This window comes from Limulus polyphemus, unplaced genomic scaffold, assembly GCF_000517525.1.
Source record: "Limulus polyphemus unplaced genomic scaffold, Limulus_polyphemus-2.1.2 Scaffold925, whole genome shotgun sequence".
Taxonomy (NCBI): Eukaryota; Metazoa; Arthropoda; class Merostomata; order Xiphosura; family Limulidae; genus Limulus; species Limulus polyphemus.
In genome coordinates this window covers 14,117-29,107 of record NW_013666535.1, presented here as the reverse complement: position 1 = coordinate 29,107, position 14,991 = coordinate 14,117, and the positions used below count along the sequence as shown (strand labels likewise).

Genomic DNA, 14,991 nt, shown 5'->3' with positions numbered 1-14,991 from the left:
AATGTAAATGCTGATGAAATTCTAAATTTGCCAGACATTCAGCTCCCACAAACAAGGTATGTAAGCCTAGTGTAAATTTGTTTTCAATTTTTCCTTTAACTCTGCTTGATACTTAGTTATCATTTCCATTTTGAAAATATAAAATTCATTTTCAGCATGTTTTTAACTAGTTTTATATTATTAAATAATGTTAGTAAAAGTTTGTGATATTAACAAATAAAAATACAAAAATCATTAGTTAAAGAAGTTATAACTTGAACAACTGTGAGATACCTAACTTGATCCTCTGAATGGCAAGTTCATGTGTGATACCAAAATCCTTTGTGGGAAACTAATATCTTCCTTTTTCTTTTTGAAATAGTATCCTTTACTTTGATTATGACTGACTTACCATAATTTTAACTTGTTGGTCTAAAGCAAGCATGAGGAGAAACTAATCTTTTACCAGCTTTGTTTTACAATATTGTGAAGTGTTAACTGTTACAAAAAATATTACCCCATTATTAATATGATTACTCACTAGTGAGTTCAAGATGTAGAAAGGTAATTTTTACCATAACAAATTTTAGACAAGTCTTGTTGTTTGTTAGACTTCGCCCACCAGCTTCAGCTGTAAAACTTGTAAATAACTCGGCAGAAGCAACAATGGCTCTTAATTTAGTTATGGCCCAGCTTGCAGCACAAGAAATCCCTGTCGTCATTGAGGCATTTGCTCAGGTGAGTTTCTGTTATCTTTATCAATGTGGTGAGGTTTTTTCATTTTACAATTATATATGTACAAACTGATCGTTTTATCCATGAAATAATTCAGGTAGTTATGAAGGTTTTTTTATTATTATAAGGAAGGTAATACCTATTGTATGATGCTGTAAGTGTAATATTATGCTTTTTTATATTTTCTCATATAAATTTGTGGTTTTGTGATTTTCTACTTTATTCAACTATTTCAGATAATAGGATATTTCTTACATTTCTGTGCACACTGTTTTTAAAATTTGCCAAAGTGTACTAATTCTTACAACAAGTTATTCAAGCTCACTTTGAGATGATGAGTTTAATTAGCTTTTGCTTCTAGAAACTATTGTAAGCTACCATTTATTTCTTTAGGTTGAAGAAGTGCTGCGACAGGATGATAAAGCAGAGTCTGTGCTGGGATCTAGGGTTGATCAGCTGCTTCTGATGGGTGCTCTGCAGTACCGACTTGCCCACAATAAGCACATGGGAGATGACAATATATGTAAAGCAGACGTCATCAAGCTTTACCGATGTGTCACAGTTACGCTAGTCTCGGTAATGATTAAACTTTGTGTGTGTGAGAGAGAGAGAGATTTCAATTACTGATGAATTAGTATCTATCTTTGATAGCTAAAGTTTACTTTATTCTTGAATCCCTGCTCATTCTTGAAACTTAAATATAATCTCAAAGCTGTTTTCATTCACAATTCCATTGGATTCTTGGTCTAGGTGTCTGTAGGTGTTTGAAGTATTACCTGCATTAGTCTTCAAGTGCTCTTTTATATGCTACTCTTAATGATGCGTGGTTCATCTAACATAATCTTTTCCACATCAAGAACAGAGATTGGTAAAAAACATAATAGTGTTAACATTTATTTATTCTGTCCTTTATCTTGAAAAGTGCATTATTTTCAACACTGATTTTAAAGCTATACTGTTAAGATTAAGGATAGTTGGATTTCAAAATATTTTTGATTTCTCAAATCATAACTGTTTTTACCTATAAATTGGAGTCTGATGTAGATTGACAATTTTATCTTTACAAAGAGTGTACACACTATTTATGAAACTTTTCAAAATGATGTTGAACAATTATAGATGAAAACAGTTCACAATTGGTGATATAATAAGCTCTATAAAATGATACTTATCAAATTTTAAAACTACTTTTGGAGTTTAATACATAAAAAAATAATATAAATAAAGCAAACTAGTGTTTTTATAATTGACTAATGTATGCTATTTACAAACATAATGTACTGTCTTTTCATAATTTTCCTTATAATTTAACTATGTAATAAAAATATTTATTGTATTATAGATATCATAAGGATGAAGTATAATAAATATATTTTAAAAATCTTCAGATGAAGGAAATATATGTAGTTATTTTGAATAGAGAATATTATGTAAATAAATTAATTACAGTAATATTGGATGAAACTAAATTTAAAAAACTTGCTTCTGGTCCACAGAAAAGAATGTCAATTACAAACACATTTGTTAAAGCTAAAGAAACGTCATGATTAGTGATAGTTTATACAAAGATATAAGACTGGTAGGTTCTTATTGTGGTATATGTTTTACTAAATAATTCAAAAACTAATTTTCCCATTAAGCCAATAGTTTTGAATTATGTTTCAAATTTCATAACAGTATTTATGTTCAAGTAGATGGTGTTTCTATGGGCTCAAAATTAATGCCTAGTTTAGCAAAACTTTGTTTTCTTGAAAAACACTGGTTGAATAACTGTTCAAGTGATTTTAAACCTATTAAGGTAACATAGGTAAGTTGATATCTTTGTCATTTTTATGAAACAAGAATGTGAATTTATTCATAGAATATCTAAACATTTTTGTATTAAGTTTACAGTTGAACAAGAAAACCTGAATTTGTCTGTTTCAGATCTTGATGTTTAATAACAGGAGATTAGAATGTATCATAAATCATCAACTACAGGATTGTATAGTTATGTAGACAGTTTAACACCTGTTACATATCAGGCCATTTTGATTATAGAGCTTATATTTCCAGTAAACATCATTATTTTTATAAAGAAATATATGATGTGAAAAATGTTTTGTTCAAAAATTGTTTTAATCTGTCTTTGCTTAATGTTTCAAAATGTTTCTTCAGTTTTGTATATGTACCCTATATAGTGAACTACAATGTTCCGAAACTCTAATTCTATGTCAATCTCCCATTTATAGGTAAAGACAAATATATTTAGAGAAATCGAACTATCTTCATATTTCAGTGTGTCTGTAGCTTTAAAATCAGTATTGAAAATATTGAACTTTTTTAAGGATAAAGAATATAATCAATAAACTTCAACAATCTTCCATTGTTTATTGATATGTTAGATCTTGATGTAGATAAGATTATGTTAGGTCAACCATGTGTCATTTAGAGCATTTGAAGCCTAATTCTGGTACTTTTTCAAAAACTACAGACACGTAAACCAAGAACGTGATGGGACTGCAGATCAAAAGAACGTTGAAACTATATGTATCTATAAGAACAATCAAAATGTAAGACTTGGGGAAATTTTAGCTATCAAGAAACCACAAGTGATTATCAAAATACTAGTAGTTTTCTTTTAATATACGCTTGTTTGAAAATACACGGCTAGACGAAGAGAGTTGACCATAAAGTTGACACTTGCATGAGTTTTCTTAAGGGTGGCATATCCAGTAGCAATATTTAATTATTAGTTAATAATTTGATAAAATGTTTAGAGGATAATTTACAGAAATAATCTTAGGAAACATAGTGTGAATATGAAAAAACGTATGTTTGAGCTGCTAAAAGACATAGAAAATACATTTAAAAAATTTAATACACTTGGTATTTATAGTTGTTTGAGCACAAGAACCTTGCCAAGCGTGCCAGCCGTGACGTACTGCGAGATCTTGTCCCGCATTTAGTTACTGTCATGTTAGACACCAGGCTGAATGAACTGCAAGAAGGTCCTCAAGTTGTTCGTGCAATCAACTTGCTTATTGTTAGGATCCTTCAACGTTCTAATCCAACCCATGTTATGAGGTGTGTGGTTGATTCATATAGTCTGAAATCAGTTTGAACAGCAGTGTTTAGTTTGTATATTTAACACGTTACATGTAAATAAAACTAATAAGAGTAAATACAAAATGTTTTGTAAATCACTAAAATACACACAAAGTAGTTAATTCTATATTTTTAGATATATACATTTTGTGATTGTGTTTGAATTATTCTGTTTTTATAATTTTATATGATCAAATATTATACTGATTCATGATTTACATAGAATTTTATATATAATGCTTTTATAACTTTGTTTGGAAAAGATGTTACTGTGTAATTTTTGTTTTCAATCGACCATAAAAGAAAAAGTAAATACTGGTACTTTTCAGTTCTACTTGTATGCTCACTAGTCAAACTATGGTAATTCAGGTTTCTTGTTGTTAGTATTTTACTGAGGTATTGGAAGCAAATCAGTTTTAGATATTTTTATATATATTTATATTTCATTTAAAATAATAATAAGAAGCACATTAATTTTATATTGCAAGAGTGCTTGATGTAACCTACTTTAATAGAATGACAAAGAAATTTATTTTTTTACACTGTATTACATTATTGAAGGTATTGATGATTATCCAACATTGCTTTAAAACAATCTTGGTTTTATCTATAAGCTATTTAACTTATCACTGAAAATGTACTCACTTTGATACTTGTGTTACTAAGTGTCTCGTATGTCTTTACAGTGCCCTGATTAAGCTGCTACACGACTGCGTGGGGAGTATGAATACTTCTGACAGGTATACTGAGCTGGTGATGAAGGTAAGATCTAGTATATGTGTAAGTTGAAAGATAAGTGTACATTTTACATTTTTTTTAATCTTGTTTAAAAAAATACTTAAGCTTTATTTGCAGAACTTTGCACAATATTAACTAGCAACAAAGATTTGTTTGGTTTTCTGTTCATTAATAATCTAAGAATTATACAGTAGTAACACAGGCTAATGTTTGATCAGAAGATTAGCTGAAGGAATTTATATGGTATGTTTTTTGTTTGTGATAAAATATTAGGGATCATGACTGTAATAATTACTTTTTTGTTCAATGGTAGTGGTTATATATGTTACTTTTATTTTCAAGTGTTTGTGGAAGATGTTGAGGATGATGTCTCAATACATAAATGAACTCAACGTAGATAGAATTCTTTTGGATCTTCACGTTTTCCTAAAAACTTACCCGTCATCTTACTGGAGAGACAGATCATCAGACACCCCAATTCGAACCGTGAAAACAATTCTTTACACCCTAGTAAAGTTTAAAGGAGAGGAGGTGTGTTTTTTTTGTTTGTTTTTTGTGAAAGGATAAATTAGAATTAACGTACTACAAATAAGAGAACACTGAAATTACCAAGTGTAGTTACTGCATACTGTTATTCATACTTTAGATGTTAACAGAACCAAATTGTACAATTTAAATTTGTTTCAAAGTTAGATTTATGATTTGTTAACTGGATGTGCTGGTTGTATGTATCTAGTGTTTTTAACTGTTTAAATTTAGTAACCAACTCATTCATGTTTGATCAATAAGCTGAATCTTCACAGACTGAAATGACTCTGGTTGTAAGTCAGTTTAGGTGTTTTTATGCTATTCTTCCTTTTCTCTAGTTTTGCAAATATTCTAGATGAGACTGAATTAAGTTTAAAACAACCCATTCATACTTGGACATACAAAGAGAGTTGTAGATAAAGAGCAAACCTCTGTTAAGTGTAAAACTGAGTCGATAACTAGATTAATACCCAACAGGCTAGTGTGGCATATTAATTCAACATTTAAGATGAATTTCAGGTTATTTTTCATCAGTCTTCCCTTTAGAAATTTAATCTTAGGTTTTAATAAAAATAACATGAAATCCAAATGCCAAATTTGTACTGCATTTGTGAAATATAATAGAAAATGAGTAGCTCTAAAAATGTTTTGAGATGATAATTACATAATTAAACTACTTGAAGGTGTAAGAAGTATAAAGCCAAGCTGTAAGAAGTGTTAACAGTTGAGTTACTTGTCACAGATATCTCAGTGAAACTTTTAAAACCTTCAAAAAAGCCCTTATTTTTGATCAAAATATTCCAAAAAAACTAAATTTGAAGACAAACTATATTTCTAACCAAAAACTGCTGCAAAATTTTTGGTACTGCAGTTATGATATTACCATAATTATTCAACAGATCTGTGGAAATATAACAATTTTTTGCAGCATTTTTGCTGTAGGAAGTGGGGAATAATTCAGACTTGAATAATTCAGAATAATTATCAGAACTTGCATGGTAAAATCTTTGTCATCACACATAAGGTAATGAATTTCTTCATAAAAATTGTATAAATTGGTATAGAAATTCATATCTATCATTAGTCAAATATATATTATTTATATGTATTTAGCTCTATATTTTGGTTTGTAAAACTACAATTTACTCCCTATTTCTAGAAAAAGGAACCTTTAAAAGCCTTTATTTTTACATTGGCCCACTGGGAGACATTTTATCTCATTTACAGCATTTATTAAATCCAAATAGACAAATGCTAGTCCTGATTATGAATATTCTGGTGTATCCAGACATTATAACACAAAATTGAAAGGCATGCAAAGTCACAGTGGTATATTGAAAAGTGTGATGGAAATTTTATGTTCATTGGATTAGTCTATTTTTTTTCTGTATCTGCACCACATTCAGTTATATACTTGCATATTTTAAAAATAAATTAAAAAAAAGGAATTTTAATTGTAAAAAAATGTTAATATCCTTTTTAACATAGATAATGAAGCACCTCATGCTCATCTCCAATCGTCAAGAATCAGACTTGGTGAATTACCTTCAGAAGATCCTTCATATGAATAAAGATGGGGACCGTAAGTCTAGTACAGGTAGAAGTAGTGCTGGAAGCACTCCAAAACATATTGAGGAAGGAGATGAGAACAAACTTGAAGGAAGCATTCCGGGCAACAGAAAGGTACTGAACAAGATTCTGTTTTTCATATGTAACATTAACAAGTAAGTAAAATAGTGTCTGAGACTTGTTAGGATATTAAACTATTTATTAACTTTAAAAGAATCTTGCACTCTCTACTAAATAAGTAGTTTGACAAGATGTTTCCTGTGAATGTTATTGACATTATAGAAATCAGTTATCAAAAACGTTTGTCATTTATTATGTAGATCTTAAGTTTTATATAGAACATGTAACAATATGATAATGTATGGTACCATAATATTACCCTAAACATTAGTTATCTGATCTTTTAGCAAAATAGTATAAAAAAAATGTTATATAAATTAAAATTATTATATATTGAATAAGAATAATTATTGGATATTCATACTTTAATTCAAGTTTGTTTCATGAAATTTTTTTCTCTCTTCAATTAGAGTAAAAGCTCACCTATGAGACTTTCCAAGTCTACTCATGAGACACTGGCAGAAATATTTAAAAAAATAGGTTCCAAGGAGCGCACGAAAGAGGTAATCTCCTTTATGATAAGGGATATTTAACGCACTCTTTCATTGTCAAATACATACATGATATCTTGGAGACCTTTACATTTAAAGTTTTTATCATTATTATTTTTTGCTCAAAATATGTCTTGATTTTGTATCAGCCCCAAAGAAAATCATATTTTCATAACTTTTGTAACTGTGACATAACATCTGGTATGACTAATGATTTTTAGTAAAAATCTGTTTGAATAGGTGGCTATACATCAAGTAGAGATAAGATAGTGAAAATATATAGAAATTACATAAGGAAAATGTAATATTGAATTATCAGAATGTAAAAAAAAAACTTTGTTTTATGCTTTGTGTTTTGACTTTTTCAGGGTTTAGTTGAACTTCATGAATTCCAACAAAAGCATCCAGAGGCTGACATAGAGCCCTTTCTCCAGGGTTCTTCAGAGTTTTTCCAAAACTACATTCGTCGAGGGCTCAAAGCTATTGAGCAGGAGAGAGAATCAAAAGATCAGACTTCACAACCTACTACAGAGGGCTACACAGAATTATCATCAAATATACTGAAGACTAGCCAGGTGACATTAGGTTACTCTAGTACTAATGGATCTTCTGTGACTTATTCAGGGTTTCAAAAGTCAGAAACCACAACCACTTCTACACTGTCAACATCCGTAAAGCAGAGTAAGTCATGAATAAGCTAATTCTTATAATTTTTACATATATTTTCCACATATCCATTGAAAATTATCACCAATATGTCTTAGCACCTTCTTAGAAATATGCTTCATTAAGGAAAAATTGTCACCATATTTATATTTAATAATTATAACTTATCCTTCAGTTTTATTAATTTTTCAGTCTTCTAAGTCCTCATAAATGCATTATTGTAAACAAAAAATTATATTTCAACCCTATCTCTTATCACATAAGCATGTTGTGACAATTAGTTTCACCAACATCTTAAAAGTCACCAAACTTGCCTCTCTCTGTGCAGCTCCTCTGTCTCCAGGGCTGCCACCTCTGCCTCCTGACTCTGAAGATACAACTCCTATGGACTGGGTCGAGTGGCTAAAGAGTGTGGCTGCCCGCCTTGGCCAGGACAGCTCCAGGGTAGGCAAACATTTAAACTTGGTTTACAAAGATTTATTTCAAGTAAAAAAAATAACTCTATGGCTTTTGAAAATAGTATGTATGATAAAGCGAGACACTTTTTAAATTTCTACAAGTTAAGAGTAAGGCTTAATATTTTGTGTCTTTAGTCAAGCTTTGTGTAGCTTTAGTTACAATCACATGGTCATTATTTTACTGACTGTTTGACTTTTTTTTTCATATTTGTATTTTACTATTAGTTATGAGAATCATTTATTATATTCACTATGAAAAATTAAAACACTGAAGTGTGTTATCATTGCCACTACTGGTTTGCCATGCTAGGTTATCAATAACGTTCCTACACACCGAGCTTTATTTTTTAGATGTAAAATATGCACCTGATAAACTATCATCATAATTTTGTTTATTGTATTCCTCATAATACTGTGTAAAGGAAGTTTTATTGTTTGAGGTTTTATGTTTCAGATGGTAAAATAATTATTTTCACTAAAAGTAACAGGTATCACCGAATCATGTTTAACGCTCTCCATAATTGGATTCTAATTACATTGGATTGACTAAAGTTTTACGCTTTATAATACTTAATGTCTTACAAGCCTTTGTTGATATGTATATAATCACAGTCTTAGTAACTAACTTTAAAATGTTCTATTTTTTAGTATGATGATAAGGAGTTTGTCCAAAAGTTGGTTGGAAGTTCAAAGAGTGGCAAAGGAAAAGAGGTAATGATATTAGACTTGTAATAAATCCAATAGAACTAAAATCATCTAATTAGTGACTACTGCTCTTAGATTAAGTATGGTAAATGCTTGTAGTATTAAAATATGAAATTATAATCAAAGAAAAAATAAATGTTTTTTTTTCAACTGGATAAACTTAATTATGGCAGACTTAAAGCGTACGTGTTATTTTTATTAACATCTACAATAAGGTGAGTTTGACAGACATTTTGATTTACACCTTTGTTCTGTGGGGTCTGTTTTCAGTGAAAATTATATGATAAATTAGTATATGCAAAAAGTAGAAAACATTATAATGTATAGTTGCAGAATTACTTATCTAGAGAAAAATTTGAATATGTATTAAAATCAATGTGCAACAGAATTGGCTGGAAAAGCACATTGTTGATAATTTCATGTTGGGAAGCTGCAAGTTACTGATCACAAACTTTTCATAGTTTCAAAGTTTTCTTTCATTTGTTCATGTTACAGTTGAAATTGTGTGTTACAAATTATGCTTAGTTTATGTTTTGGTTTCATAGTTTTTCTTTTTCATGTTACAGTTGAAATTGTGTTACAAATTATGCTTAGTTTATGTTTTGGTTTCGGTGCAAAATGTTTTTGTTTTGAGAGTGGAAAACTTTTAATTTCACTCATGCTTTAGTAGTTATATATGACGTTGCATACAACAAACCTTTGGGAATGTTGATTAATTAATGCTTAACTGAAGGCACAAAAGACATGTCAAGTTAAAGGAATTAAACTCTTACTATTTTGTATAACTGAAACCCTTTTAAAAGAGGTAGTTAATTTGACTCTCTACTTTAAGTTATAATTATTACTACTTCAGTTAGTAGCCCTTGCTTAATGTGTGCACAGACTGAAAACCACTGACATTTTAATTGTGAGTGTTTCTTTAATAATCAGATAAAATTAACTGATAGATTAAAAAAATATTACACATCCAGTTGGAAGTAATTTGTGATGATTAACTTCTATTTTTGCATATTGCATTATTTTTTAAGCTAACCAAAATGTTATCATCCTCTGTGTTTTTTTTTCAGTCGTATAACTTGCTGTAATGGTTTATGCTTGTTAGATGGAAAGAAATGTTGGGATTGGGTACTAAATTTGGAAATATAAAATACTGTTTATAAACATCATATTTTTGTAACATTAAGCTTCCTGTTTTATAGTATGGCCAGCTTACAGATGAAGAAATGGAAGAAATACAAAGATGGACTCAAGAAAACAAGAACTTGCTTGAAACTTTCAAACGACAATACTGCAAAGATGTCAGTGTTACCAGCAATTGAGGCTTTATCTTAACCCTTCCTATTAAGTTAACTTGCTTTTTATAAAGTGTACTCACATGACTTTTATTTTATTATGTCTTCTCATGCTAGAAACTTTAAACTTCTGTCAATCTTCCCAGTGAAGGAGAAGGTCAGCATGCTTAGTGTATATTTTGAGCCTCTTTATTGTAAAAACTTTGTTGTATATTAGTGATGCCCTCCCACAATGTGATATGTGTAGCTAGTTTAATGTGATGGTGGTAGCAACTAGTAAATTTGGGGGGCATAATTTTCCTTAAGTTTAATACATTGTTTTAATTGTCTTATCTTACTTCTGCGTTTTGTTTCTAATAACATCAAGGAGAAAATAAAAATTAATGTCAAAAAGTTTTGTTCATGTGTATTATTTAATACTATTGAATCAGTATGCTTTCTCAAGAATTTAATGAAGTACTTTGTAAACCCTTAAGTCTCAAACATACAAGGTTTGTTACATGATTAGGAACTGGTTATTTAGAAAGAAAATAGAAGTAGCCTTCAAAATATAATTAACATGAACATTATTATACTTACGACAATTCAATTGGATTATGAAATTGATTTAAACTCTAATGGAAAACAATGTTAATTTTCAAATAACTAATTAATGAAATAGAAAATGTGTAAGCTTACAATTAACAACGAAATATTAAAGAGGTTTTGAGTTTGTTTTTATTATTAACATAGTCATCCTGCAGTTAAATATTTATTGATGCTGCCTTGACTATTTTTTTAATTTAAAAATGAAAAGTGATTATGGAAATAGAATGTAGCATAACAGCTTTACAGTGATCTTTAGAAAGAAGTTAGAACTGATAATATAGTGTATTAAAGTTTTCTGCTTTTGTGTGTGTGATTATGTATTAGACATTTTTGAGCCAATTGAGACAAACATTAATAAACAAAGAAATGAGAGAGATTCAACATAATGATAATGTTTATATATTATATTTATTAATGATAGATAGGGCAAAGTAATGTGAATAAAAGTGAAGTTAAAAAAAAAAAAGTTTCACTTCATAAACACCAAGAGTTTGTGTATGTTTGTTCCCAGTAATTAAAAATTTCGTTGGCTATTTGATTATTAAGTAACTGGCTGACTACATTTTTGTTGTAAAAAAAAAAAAAATTTTTTTTGTATACTAATACCATGTTCGAATTATATTTTAATTTATAAATCCTAAAATGGTCAGTCTGTTTAAAACATTACCTTCAGTCATTAATGATTATGCACTATATATGTTTAATTCATCATTTTATTTTGATTTATTTTCATTATATTTGGAAAAAATAAAAATATGTACGTCTTAGCGTGTGACATATCTTTCTATTAGAATTATTCGAAAGTTCTTGTTAGGTCTGTTATAGTGCTGTCTCCAAATCATGGACAGCGTCCATGTTAGATAGACATTTACTGATCTCTAGTTCTGACATTGTTTGATAAGCTGTATAATGAAATAAGTATTTTATTTCGATATCTCTAAAATTATATGTTTAACTTCGACTTTTTAAAATAAAATTTGGGCTCTCGTTTGGATTTTTCCAATATACCTGTTAGTGATACAAACCAATCAGCTTCTGTTCTGCTTTCACGTAGTCAATTTCTAAAAGTGTAGGTAAATGGCGTAACACGACCTGACTGTGAGTTGGAGGGTCGTGTTACGTTTTAAAGTGTTATAAAAATGCCAAATGCTGAAAGCTAGCACACCTACTAAAGGGTAAAAACTTATTATTTTTAGAAATGGAATTACGAATGGAGCTAAAATGAATTAACTAGTGTGTTTCGTAGTGTAGATTTCAACCGCTTTTTCACTGACCAATAAGAATTTAAAATGTAGGCTTCATTGAGCCACAAGTAGTTCTGGTAAACATAAAACACTTCAAGAAAACTATGCTTAAATAACCCCATGCATTTGGGAAATTAAACATCTTGTGGTTTGGAAACAAAAGCTTGTTTTTCCCAACGATGACAGCCAGATCTCGGTAGTATTAGAATAATTCGACAGATATGTCACACTCATGTATAACGTTCAAAAGAGCTTAAATCCCTCGCGATTCCAGCACCACCAACAGGTGGGAGAAAAGTGGGTCAACTGGGCCCGGGCGAATAAAACCTGGTTATGCCGCAAAGTATCTTTAGGCTATATCTTCATTTAATAATAAAAACCATAGTTTCTTTGCATATAGATGCTTGATACATTAAGAATGACTGAAATAATAATTAGTATATATTAGTTACTTTATAGATTTAATAAATATTTGCTGTTACTTTATAGATTTAATAAATATTTGCTGTTACTTTATTAACGTTTTTACGCTTATACTCTGAGGTAAAAACGGCTGCTGCTATGATTTTGTTTGGTTTATGAGCTCGTTGCTGTCCTAATTTAGGATCTTCTTTTTAATAAATTCTTGAAAATGTTAAAAAGAGAAAGGGGGCCCGGCGAGGGTGTTTGACCCGGGATCCGTGCTGGTAGTCGACGTTCCTGACGACCAATAGAACACTGCGCGTGTATACTAAACTGATAAACATCAGTACAAACTTAAAAAGAAAGTGATTGAACATGTTTCATATCTTTGTGCTAACAACGATCATCTTTTAACCCCCAAATTATATTGTGTATGAACAATCTCAACATCTTTATTAAACTTGGTCTATCCTAATTCCAATGTTCAGTCTTTCCGTAATTCATTTGAAAGAATTGTACACAATAAATCATAAATCACATTTTTTCTTAATCGTAAATTACAAACAAAATTGGTGCATTAGTTCTTAAACATACGGGTTTATTAAAGAACCGTATATCAGGTCAGAGTATGTTGACCATGAAAGCTTGTAGCGTAATATGTTTTGTTTTTCTTCAATACAGATCTTTTAAAAACTACCCTTAAACTCTACGATGTTTATGTGTATAATATAAGGCCAACATGAAGACCGTGTATAAATATCTATTATATATGCTGGTTATCTATGAGCAAACATATAGACGCACCCGAATGTGAATAATGACATAATTGTCACAAGTGTTCAAAAGTCATTGTGCATGACCTTCATTCATATAGCGTAGGAGCGCCATCTATTAGTAATAGATCACTGACTAGATCAAATAAAATATACTTGAATATCAGCAGATTACAGATTGATTATTTACTTTTGTATAAGATATTTCTTTCAATATTTGAGCAAATTATAAGACATACGGATCCTGAAAAATACCTAGTCACGTGATGTCCTTGAGATCTTCATCAAAACAAGAACGAGTGACGATGTATATGACAGTAACAGTTCAGTATTGGCCAATAAAACGGCGAGTAGCGTTATTGTACACAGCACAGCTAGTGTTATTTCGTTACCATGAGTAGTGAAATCTTGGTTAGTTTATGCGCGCGGCTTTTTGAAGTAGGAGTCGTAAAATTTGGCAAGTTTACTTTGAAAAGTGGTCTACAGACGCCAGTTTACGTTGATTTAAGATTATTAGTCTCTCATCCTGATTTGTTGGTGAGTTATTGTTTATAATATAAGCGAGCTGTAATTATAAAAGTTTTTGTTGGCAGTGTTATAAATATACCTGGTCTAACAAGTAATACTAATAGCCTAAAATTAAGACCAACAGGTTAACTGGTAGACACTTGTTCAAAATTTTCATTTTTAATTAAACGGTACGCCCTCTCACGGTGTAGTTTTGATAAAGCGCCAAAAATGCAACGTTTCATACTATTCGTATTATGTTTAGCATTTCAGAGTTAATGTATTACACAGTTGGGAAATAATGATTACAGCAAAGATAAATAATAAGTGTGTGTGTGTTACTCCGTGATGATAAAGTACTATAAATAATATGTATTGCTTGCTCATTAAGATTATAATTTAAAAAGAGTACCAGTAATAAAGTCGATGTAAATCGGAACAGTTGTGCATGAAAATTAATGATATAAATAAAGCCTAGACCCATACTATTTCTGTCGTAACCAAGCTGGCCTGATGAGTCCTGGTATTAGTCGAAATGCCTCGATGGCACTGGATATGGTATATATAACGTCGTTGATATAACGTACTCTTGTTTGGTTCACTTTTAATTTCAAAATTATTAGACGAAAGACAACCGCAAAGTTTTATTTCTGACACTTAAAGAAAACAAAAACGCATTCTCTTCTCTGATTTAACAGACTGATACATGAACCCTTTACAATTTTAATGTAGAATAAAAAATATAATGATAATAATAAGAATCCTCGCTTGGTTGTTAAACTAGTATTATTACGGTTAATGTCTAGTGATAAGCTTTGACCTTTATGACACCCCACCCCCTACTTAAAGTGACTCGGCAGTAAATCTGAGGGCTCATAACGTTAAAAAAATCGGATGCAATACCCGCGATGGGAAGAGCACAGATAGCCCATTATGTAGCTTTGCACTTAATAACAAACAAACAAACGTCTACTCTGTCTACACTAGGGAGTAATTTTCTAGGATCCTAGCTAATAATATCTTTTCTCTATGATGGACATGCTGCAAGACTTTATTTTTGTAACTAGACTCTTTCTGACCAGTTATCTTCCGAACTTCATGTTTTTTGT

At 30.2% G+C, this 14,991-nt stretch overlaps 1 protein-coding gene across 1 annotated transcript in view; it reads left to right on the top strand.

Moving 5' to 3' along the window:
• LOC106461269 (cytoskeleton-associated protein 5-like) overlaps positions 1–10,894 on the top strand; it is a 79,969-nt gene extending 69,075 nt beyond the window's left edge. Inside the window, exons 33-44 of the mRNA XM_013921080.2 lie at positions 4–56; positions 591–717; positions 1,108–1,290; positions 3,593–3,780; positions 4,488–4,563; positions 4,882–5,070; positions 6,556–6,750; positions 7,167–7,259; positions 7,616–7,928; positions 8,242–8,357; positions 9,020–9,082; positions 10,276–10,894. Of these exons, the coding sequence (XP_013776534.1) occupies positions 4–56; positions 591–717; positions 1,108–1,290; positions 3,593–3,780; positions 4,488–4,563; positions 4,882–5,070; positions 6,556–6,750; positions 7,167–7,259; positions 7,616–7,928; positions 8,242–8,357; positions 9,020–9,082; positions 10,276–10,395 (1,716 nt within the window). The 3' untranslated portion in view covers positions 10,396–10,894. The remainder of the gene's footprint in view (positions 1–3; positions 57–590; positions 718–1,107; positions 1,291–3,592; positions 3,781–4,487; positions 4,564–4,881; positions 5,071–6,555; positions 6,751–7,166; positions 7,260–7,615; positions 7,929–8,241; positions 8,358–9,019; positions 9,083–10,275) is intronic.
• Positions 10,895–14,991: the final 4,097 nt, after the last annotated feature.